Source organism: Bos grunniens, chromosome X, assembly GCF_055505025.1.
Source record: "Bos grunniens cultivar Pamir isolate PY7600 chromosome X, Bosgru_T2T1.0, whole genome shotgun sequence".
In the NCBI taxonomy this organism is placed as follows: Eukaryota; Metazoa; Chordata; class Mammalia; order Artiodactyla; family Bovidae; genus Bos; species Bos grunniens.
This window is the reverse complement of record NC_141194.1, coordinates 10,877,798-10,888,491: the sequence shown is the minus strand read 5'-3', so window position 1 is coordinate 10,888,491 and position 10,694 is coordinate 10,877,798. Positions and strand designations below refer to the sequence as shown.

Genomic DNA, 10,694 nt, shown 5'->3' with positions numbered 1-10,694 from the left:
AATTCTAACAAAAATTTAAGGAAGAAATGACAATTCTCTACAATCTCTCCCAGAAAATAGAAGCAAAAGGAACACCTCCTAATTCCTTTTCTGTGAGGTGAGTATTACACTCGAATATCAAAATCAGATGAAGAAATTAAGAGAAAAAAATTGAACACAAATATCTCTCATAAACATAGAAGCCAAATTCCCAACAAAATATAAGAAAAGAAACCTAACAATCCATAGCAGGAATTACGTACTATATCTAAGTAGGATGCATTTCAGATGTGCAACATTTGAAAATCAGTAATCATAAATCATAATAACAATAGTCTAAGGAAGATAATCACAAGATGAGATCAACAGATGAAGGAAAAAAATCATCTGATAAAATCCAAAACCCATTCATCATAAAAATTCTCAGCAAACTAGATACAGACAGGCATTTCCTCAGCTTCATATACAACATCTGAAAAGAAATACAGGTAAAACATCATACTTTATAGTGAGAAGACAGATGCTGTCACACTAAGGTGAGGATATCCCTTCTCACCATGCCTATTCAACACTGTACTGAAAGTTCTAGTCAATGCAATGAGATATGGGAAGGAAGCAAAAGATACAGATACTTGAAAGGGAAAAATGGAATTATAATCATCAACAATAAGAAAACTCCTGGCATTAATAAGCCAGGAGTATATGTTAATAAGGTTAGCATATTATAAATATATAACTACTATATAATTAATATATTAATAAAGTTAATCTACTATAGAATTAACATATTAATAAAGTTAATACATAATAGTCAATTCTTTTCCAAAAAAGAGATGGAACTTGCAATTAAAAACCTAATACCATTTACATTAGCATCAAAATATATTAGGAATAATTCTTTAAAATAATATGTATAAGATTTACATGAGTAAAACTCATAAACTGCACTGAAAAAAATTAAAGAAGATCTATATAAATAGACACGCCATGTTCATAGATAGGGAGATGCTATATTGTTGAGATGTCACTTATTTCCAACTTAACCTAGATACTTAATGCAATTCTGTTTAAAATTCCAGCAAGATAGCTTGTAGATAGAAGCCAACAATTTAAATTTTATGTCAAAAATGAAATGATCCATAATACCCACTGAAGTCAATATTAAAAGTCAAAGTTAGAGAATTGATATTACTGGATTTCAAAACTTACTTTAAAGCTACAATACTCAAGACTGTATGCTATTAACAGAATAATAGACAGATCAATGCCACAGAACAGAAAATCTAGAAACAGACACCCCAAACACTCAACCAACCTTTAACAAAGGCGCAAAGGCAATTCAATGGAAAAGGACAGTCTTTGAAACTTACAGTCCTGGGATAACTAGACATCCATATCTAAGAAAAATGAATCCAAATACAAACTCTAAACCTCTCAAAATAATTAACTCAAAGGGAATCACAGACCTAAATGAAAAACTCGCTATTTATAAAAAATTGCAGGGACATCCCTGGCAGTCCAGTGTTTAAGAATCAACACTTCCACTGCTGGGGGAAGAGGTTTGATCGCTGGTCAGGGACTAGGATTCTACATGCCATATACAATAGGCAAGAAAATCTAGAAGATAACACAGGGGCAAAACTTGAGTTTGGTAATGAGATTTTAGGCACAACACCAAAAGCACAGTCCATGAAAGAAAATAATAAGCTGAACCTTGTTAATATTAAAAACTTCTATCTGCAAAATATACTGATAAGAGAATGAGAAAGAAAGGCCACAAAAGGGTAGTTATAAATCTATTTGCAGGGCAAGAATGGAGACACAGATGTAGAGAACGGGCATGTGGACACATCGGGGGAAGTAGACAGTGAGACGAATTGAGAGAGTGGCGTGGACAAATATGCACTACCATGTGGACGACAGGCATGAGGGGAAAGTTGCTGGGTGACACAAGGAGTCAGCTCTGTGACAACCTAGAGGGGTGAGGTCAGGGGTGGGAGAGAGGTTCATGAGGGAGGAGATATATGTATACTTATAGCTGCTTCATACAAGAGAACCTGACATACCATTTAATTATCTTCTAATTAAAAATAGTTGTTAAAAATCTATGAATTTAAAAACTAGGAAAAAAATCTAGAGAAGTACTTATAACCACTAGAGTTATATACAACAATGCCAAATGAATAAAAGTCAGAAGTAATGAAAAGCAAAAGATCACAGTAATAACTTGATTCTCGAATTAAAAATCTTAGAAAACAGGACAGGAAATATTCAAACATGTAAGAGACTTCAAAAATCTGGAATTAAAAAAAAAGATCACGGCAGCAAAATCATCCAGTTGGTCTGGAAGAACAAACAGTTACTTACACCAAGCAACAGAAAATGCACCATAAACAGAAGCAACCATAGAAAAAAATTACCTACAAAGAAACTTTAGAAAAATGTATACAGTCTTCATGGAGGCAACAAGAAGAATTTCCTGAGAGTCTTAGGAAAAAGAAGGCTCAAACAGAATAGTATGTTATGTATACTCATGAAGAACAGATATTGTAAGACTGTCAAATTTCTGTAACTCCTTTACAGATTTAGTACCACATTCAGAGTAGCTGAGACCACAATGAAACACTGTCTTCTGCTTTTTGTACCCAGAAGTAACCACGGAAATCTTATGGAAGGAATAAAGAAAACTATTAACAAAAGTGAAAACATAAATAATCCCTGATGGACAGTAAGTCTCCACTGAACTTGACCCTATGTGTGCCCAGTGGGGAGTACTTAAGAGACTGGCAGAGATGTGCAGGCTGCAAGGGAAGCAGACAACAGGATCAGCTGCAAAAGGCTTTAAACTTGAGCCCTGGATTCTTCCACTCTGCCCTGGGATCATGAATCTCCACTGCTTCACTGAAGGAATCTGAGGCAGCATCTCCGAGGCCCCGTGCCAGGACCATGGGGCACCAAAGTTTGGCTTGGATGTGGCAGTACGGCCCAGATCATGAAATAACCAGCACAAAGTTTGTTGTGTGTGTGCTTAGCCACTCAGTTGTGTCTGACTCTTTGCGACCCCATGCACTGTAGCCCACCAGGCTCCTCTGTCCAAGGGGAAACTCCAGGCAAGACTTCCAGAGTGGGTTGCCGTGTTCTCCTCCAGAGGGGTCTTCCCAACCCAAGGATTGAACCCAGGTCTCCCGCACCACAGGCAGATTCTTTATGGTCTGAGCCACCAGGGAATGCTAGTCGATGAGAACTGGCCCTTTTAAATGATCACCTAATAGATTATCACCCAGGGACTAAAACGGAAAAGTTAGTATCACAGTAATTGTACAAAATGACCATCTCAGAACTTTTGAGCAATGACCCTGCAGTCGACTGAGAGCCCACAGTGAGAACTGTCAGGCTAAGGAGCCCCTTCACTTACTCTTCTGGAATTGTATGAGCATGGTTGGGGACAGGGGTGGACTTATACCAGAAAGGGAAGGATTTCCAGGCCCTGTCAGCAGTCAATATGAATGAAGTTTCTGAGTGAGATGTGAGGGGTTCCACACCACAGAAGACAGTCTCCCATCCCTCCCTCTCAGCTCATCTTACCTGTAGCAGCCATTTCCAGGAATCCTCGGGTAGAAATGGTGAGATGAGACGTATGTGCACTTCATACCAGGAGACTCGAGGGTTCACACCTTCAACATGAGGCCTTGGCCTCAGGTCAGCAGACGGGACGTAGCCCAGAATCTACAGGGGTTAAGGGAAGCCATGGAAAATGACAGAGCATCACTTACTATAGAAGAGAGAGGCCAAGAGAGCCTTCGGTGTTGGTCTTATGGGCTCCAGGAAGGCTGTTAGGCTTGGGCTCCCCAATTCTTCCTGTTGGGAGTGCTGACACGAGTGACAGGCATGGAGTGAGCCAGCTGACAGTTCAGGACAGGGACGTCCCAGGACCCCTTAAGAGTCAAGCGAAAGTCCATGTGCCAATCCTGTGAGAAGCTCCCCCGGAACCCCGCCTGTCCAGGTCCCGCCCCTGCTGTCCTCCTGGAGCCCAGATGCGCATGACAGGAAGTGACGTCCTCCTAAGCACGCTGGGGGAGCGACGCCATCCTTGACAGTGCCGCTATCTCTGAGAGCTGCCGTTGACGGTGGCCAGAGGGAGCAGTCCCAAGTGTCATCGGGTGTCAAGATCGGAGGTGACGTGAGTTACGAGTGCAGGGACAAGTCTCTGTACCCCCATTCCCTTTTCCCTCTGAAAAGAGGGGGCCACACAGCCTCCGGCCGCCCTACCCCTGCACTCAGACCAGAGGATCCGGCCTACCTCTCAGGCCCCAAGACTATCCACTAACCCCTAGGGGGTCTCGGGAAAGAATGCCTCGGTCAGGCTCTGCTGGACCCCAGCTCCGTTCAGTAGAGAAAGAGCGACGAGCCCTGTGGAGTGAAGGAGGGACCCCCGGCGGGACTGAGGGTCTCCATACACCAGAACGGCAGCCATGTGTAACCCCCACTCACCGCCATTTGGCTGCGGATTATCCGGGCAGCCGCCGGGCAGCTGTAAAGGCTGGGGGGCTCCCTCACTGCGACCTCGGACACAGGACACTCGAAGAAGAGGGGACTTTGGTCTGAGGGGCTGGCAGTTGGTCAGTAGAGGGAGGATGTCAGGGTTCGGGAAGATTCAGGATGAGGGCCATCTTCCCCGACAAACAGGCGACTCAGGACCCTCCCCTGTGCTCAGCGCTACCCCCCGGCCAAACATCGGGAAGTGGGACAGCGGTCTGAGAGGGGAGCTTGGAGCCTGGTTGTGAAGGGGCAGCCACGAGACAGCAGAAGGGCAGGTCCTGGGACCCTTCAGTGGGGGGCTGAGTATGCCCTCCTCTCCTCGTCTGGGGTGACAGGGAAGGTGGCACCATCAGTTTCAGACAGGAGAGGGAACGGGCTGGGTACGGGAAAGGGGGCATTCGATATGGGGGTGTCTCGCACCAATTTTCATCCTGACTCTGAATGTCAGCTGAGAGGACCTGCCTCCCCTGCCAGCCCCCACTGGTCCCCCTTTTAACGCCCAGGCAGGACTGTCTGCTGTGCCCCAGGGCTCACTCTGCCTTGCTACTCAGTGGTTTCAGGGGACAGGCTGACCAGGAGAACAGGAGCCCGTGGGTCCTAGAGCACTGGCCTCGAGGATCCCCCACAGGCGGCTTCCATTCAAGCCAGGGAGGACTCTCCTTGCTGAAGGTTCTCACAGCATGTCCTTGTCCCTCCTCCAGGTGCCTTCCTGCCTGCTTTCCTGCCCGCACTCCCACCTGCGGTCCCTGACCTGCTGTCACCATGCCTCGGAGGCAGAAGAGCAAGTCCCATGCCCGCAGGAAACGCCACGAGGTTCAAGGGGACACTCAGGAGGCCCAGGCCAGTGCTGCTGCAGCCCCAAAGGAGGAGTGCCCCTCCTCCCACTCTTCTGTCCCTCAGGGTTCTCCCCAGAGCTCCCCTGCTGCTGGCGATGGCCAGGAGCTTCAGGGAGCCATGGCCCCTAGCTCTCCTGATGCAGGGCCTTCATGTGCAGGATCTGATGAAGGTGCCCAGGGCCCTGAGGAGGAAAGTTCAGGTGCCTCCCAGGCAGCCCCTTCCACTCAGAGCACTCGCAAAGATCCTCTGGCCAGGAAGGCCAGGAAACTCGTGGAGTTCCTGCTGGAGAAGTACACCAAGCAGGAGCCCATCACGCAGAATGCCCTGATGAAAATCGTCAGCAGGAAGTACAGGCAGCACTTCCCTGAGATCTTCAGTACAGCCCGTGAGCGCGTGGAGCTGGTCTTTGGCCTGGAGATGAAGGAAATCGACCGTAGAGGGAACATCTACACCCTCATCAGGAAGCTCAACCTCAGGGGAAATGATTGTCGGCGTGATGAGGGGGCGCTGCCCAAGTCCCGTCTCCTCATGGTGCTCCTGGGGGTCATCTTCATGAATGGTAACCGCGCCACTGAGGAGGAGATCTGGGAATTCCTCAGTATGTTGGGGATCTATGCTGGGAGGAGGCACTGCATCTTTGGGGAGCCCAGAAGGCTCATCACCAAAGATCTAGTGCAGAAGGAGTACCTGAACTACCGCCAGGTACCCAATAGTGATCTTCCACGCTACGAGTTCCTTTGGGGCCCAAGAGCTTGTGCTGAGACCAGCAAGATGAAGGTACTGGAGGTTCTAGCCAAGTTCCATGGTAGGGTCCCTAGTTCCTTCCCAGACCTTTATGACGAGGCTCTGAGAGATCAGGTGGAGAGAGCAGGGCAGAGAGGTGAGGCCAGGGCTCCCACCATGGCTGAGGCCAGTGCCCCTTCCAGGGCCAAGTCCTGCAGCTCCTCCCACATTTAGGGAGGGGGGCAGGGCACTTTGTTCCCTTTGTGTTGGAAGAGAGCAGTCAACCTCCTAAGTAGTGCAGAGTCTTAGGGGTGGAGGGAACAAAGCCCATATCTTACAGTTTAAATGGTAAGCGAGTTTAGGTCTAGTTTCTTTTAACAAAATATATATCTGTTTTATTGTATTCACATGAGAAATACCTAATGAACAATGATTTAAATTAGAAATGTAAAGAGGTGAAGGAGGTGTTTAGTATTTTCAAATGTTCTTACTTTTGATAAGGTTTATTGTGCTTAAGAACTCAAATGTATGAATCATATAAATCATAGTTTCCAGCTGTTTTAATGTTTTAAAAGTTTGGGTATTTGTAAAACACACTGAAAGTACTGAATATATTGTTCACAATGCAAACAAGATAACATGACATTAGAAGAGAACTTTTCTTGAAGAGTAGTGAAGCTTCTAAAGTGTGCATGGTAGTGGGGGTTAGATCACATTTCTTTCGATCACATTTCTCTTTCTGTTTCACATGAGTAACTTCTACATATTATTTGTTTAGTTTTTTTTTTTTCCAATATTTTTACTTCTAAGAGGTTGTTTTTCCTCAGAGTATTAATTTGGTAATGATACTGCTGTTATATTCACTGCTGTTTTAAAAGTTTTAAAGGTACAGTTTTGGTAGATATAAAAGAAATTCAGGATCCATCTGTATTGTCTTTATGATCTGAAAGTAGGTCACATAGCACTGCAAGAGTGATTTTCATGCTAATGTGAAAGAAGACCACAGAAACTTTTGAGAATCAAAAAGAAAATGGAGAAAAGAATACAGTAAAAAGTCTTTAAGTTGTGGTTTACCTTTCTTTTAAACTTTCTTTTAGTAAAAATAAAAAAAAATACTTTGACTTATTTAGCTCGTTTAAGAATATTTGTTTCTTTTGTCCTAATTCACTGCATATTCTCTGCTGTCTCCTGGATTAAAAGTAAACTCAGATGGGAAGGTGGTATTTGAGGGGTTCATAGTAATCATAACTTCCACTTATTACAAACCAATACTTAATCAGTATGCCACTGCTTTATATGTAGAACATGCATTCCAGCATTCATGCAGGATCAGATTTAGCAGACTCCATTTATGCATGGATAACTTGCAAATTTTCAAGTTCACAAACTGATGAAGTGACCTTCCTAGGACTAGTCCCCCGACCTGGATTGGTGCAGAGCCCACAATGTGTCACTTCTCCCAGCCTAAGCCAGGCATATTGTTTCATTCATTTTTCCTCTAAACACTCCAAAAAATGTGTCTCGTTGGATACATGGGGCCCTGTCCCAAAGAACTGTTTTGGAATAAAGTTTAGAAAATGCTGATAAATGAATGGTATGAAAGAAGACAAAACTACTCAGGGACAATGTGGTCATGAACACATGCAATGTCAGATACCCTGAAAAGATCAATATGCCCTCATTTATCCTTCTTGATTCTCAGGGACATAGAAGCCTTAGCTTAAGCACTGTGTCCTCAGGTCAATGGATGGAAGAGTCCCAGCCTCTGATATTTATCAAGGGGAAGATTTTAGGACACTAGGGGTCCCACAAACTATATCCTGCTTCTTGCCTTGTGTGACCATGGGGAGAGCAGTCTGTCTGAGGTGTGCCTTCCTTTCCTGCAGGGCAAAGGTGGAGGGGTTTTCAGGGAGTTGAGCATCTTGGTCTTTTGGCAGCAGCTCCAATTCTGCCCAAGTAGGAGATCCTAACAGGCCTTCATAGGATTTACAGTGAGGACACTGGGTGCTGATGAGTGGACCCCCCCCCACCCATAGCAAGGGGGATGGCACGGAGGAACAGGCAAGGGTAGCCAGGGAGTAGCTCTCTCACGCCCGCTTCTGTTGTCTCAAGAAGGCAAAAGCCTTGGCCACAGGCCAGCTGATTCAGCCAGTAGAGAGGGTGGATTCCCATTTGCTACCAGAAGTCAAGATAAGAAACCTGATCTAAGACAGGGGGACCACTTGACTCCAGAAGAGAGGGGAGCCCTAGAATGTTCTCCTCCTCAGAAGGCCCCAGTAGCTTTGCACACATCTGGTTCATCCTGTCTTCCAATCCAGAACTTCCAAGAAAGTAATGCCTTTGTTCTGAGGAGCACAGCCTCAGGTGAGTGGAGGCTGCAGTCTGGGTCTGGTCAGGAGTGAGGATGAGGTCCCTGAATGAGGGGCAAGAGGACCACTCAGCCCAGAACAGGGGAGAGTGTGGAGGCCCACCCCTGATACCAGTCCTATGAGACCCAGGAGAAAGCTTTCTGGCTGAAATGTTCTCTTTCCTCTGGAGTGGTCTCAGGGAGGTGAGAGCCTTAGTCTACTGGGAGAAGCCTCACTTCAGTACAGAGTGGAAGCTACTTACTCCAAGTGAGAATAAAGGGACTGCACCTAGAACACAGCCCTGCCCCTCTACCCCTCACACTGGCAAATTTGGGAATGTGGGCATGATGCACCCCACACATTTCTTTTTAGAGCATCTCAGGAGGTGAGGTGTTGGGGCTCAGGGGTCAACCTCAGGACGAATTCCAGGTCATGCCAAGAGTCAAGTAGAGGACCATGAGGATTAAGGAACCACTCACACTATACTACTTTTATAGAATCCCTCCCCTCGGGTCAGCCATGAGTGACCACAGGTTGGCAGCCCTCACATCCTCTGAGGAGGTCTCAGGGAATTTAAGGCTGTAGCATGAGAGGACAGGCCTCGTTAGGAGATGGGAAGTCAGTGTGGGGACCTGGAGAGAGGACAGTAATAGTGAAGAGAAGGAGGAAATACAGGTCTTCCTAGGAGCCTGACTGAGGACAGGTGCAGCCAGCATTCAGAAGGCCTCAATTTCCAGTCACAGCTTTCTGTCCTGAGAGACCACAGGTAGATGTGGTAAGTTAGGCAACCTCTACTTTCTTCTATTCGGTCTCAGAGAGTTGGGGGCCTTACTCTGAGCACATGTCCTCAGGTAAATAGGAACTTCAAGACCTCTCAACAGTTCCCAGAGGACCCCTGGTCATTTCTCCAGAGGAGCTTCAGGTAACCCTTGATGTGGCAGGGAAGACAGTTCTTTCATACGTGGGTCAGCTACTCTGTGCAGACTGATTTCCCTGGGCATTTGTCCTTCCAATCCTCCATGATAAAGGGAATTGAAGGAAGGCTTCAAACCAAGTGGCATGCTCCTCCCCTCAAGTCCTTGCTAGGAAAGTTTACCTTTGATGTTTCTGCACATGCATAGCTGCCCCTTCCACTTGTTGGGAAGAAAATTGCTCACTAAATTCCAGACAATAGTCCAAGCTAGAGACCTTCATTAGAAGGCTCCCACCAGGAGAATCGACAACTCTTGGCTCCGGGAGCCTGCCTCCATATGACAGGGATAGAATAGCATAGGATACAGGTAGCTGTCCCAGGTGATTCTGTGGAAAAGAATCCACATGCAATGCAGGAGATGAAGGTTTGATTCCTGTTCTGGAATATCTCCTGGAGGAGGAAGTGGCTACCCATTCCAGTATTCCTGCCTGGAGAATCCCATGGACAGAGAGCCTGGAGTGCTGCAGTTCATGGGGTTGCAAAGAGTCAGACAAGAATGAGGCCTTGACCACAGACAGACAGACTGGAAGATCTAGAAGTCTAGGAGGCAAATAGAGGTAGAGAAACATAGGAACAATTGGTAGACCATTGTAAGTTAACATCGTTCAAGAAAGGTATCAGAATGTAGTGGAAGAAGGCAGGTTTGTTTAAATATAAAGCCATAAATAATACATGAGATGTTCCCCAGGCCTTTAGGTAAAAGAGGAATGTCACGACCCTTCTATCCATTTGAAGAAGTTCTACAATAATCCAAGTTTGACCTCATAAGGTCAGACACTCTCCTGCTCCAAATGAATTGGGAGGCAGTGATGTAAGCCTGACCTGTACTCAAAGAAGGCAGTCTTTCCTAGTCCTCCACTTTCCATTGACTATAGAATGTATTCCACTTAATCGTCCAGGCAGAGTTCTGTCACCTGACTGCTTGCATCTCTTACAAGCATCCTATATAAATTAATCTATTTCTTGCCTAACACTTTGCCTCTTGCTGAATTCCTTCTGTGCTGAGACACAAACAACCTGAGCTGCCCTAAGACCAGCTACCAGGTGAGTGATTCTAATTAAAAGACCATGGTTCAAGTCCCAAACTGGATTTTTGGGGGTTGGAGTCCTGGCCATGTGGATTTGAGTCAAAACCTGATGTGATAGGTTTCAGCTAGAGGAGGTCTCCATGCCACCCCTTCGAAAATTTTAAACTATGGCCTGTTAAACTGGCTCATAGGGCTAGAATGAAAGTCACTTTCTTCTGCATTTCTCTGCACCTAGACTCCCAGTATCTTTGCCTTTGGTGTCCAAAT

General features: G+C 45.8%; 1 protein-coding gene across 1 annotated transcript; it reads left to right on the top strand.

The window, feature by feature from the left end:
- The first annotated feature begins 4,531 nt into the window (after window positions 1-4,531).
- Window positions 4,532-7,203, top strand: LOC147339770 (melanoma-associated antigen B4-like). The gene has a single exon (XM_086386710.1). The coding sequence runs from the start codon at window positions 5,281-5,283 to the stop codon at window positions 6,310-6,312; it is 1,032 nt and encodes a 343-aa protein (XP_086242836.1). The 5' UTR covers window positions 4,532-5,280; the 3' UTR covers window positions 6,313-7,203.
- The last annotated feature ends 3,491 nt before the right edge of the window (window positions 7,204-10,694 follow it).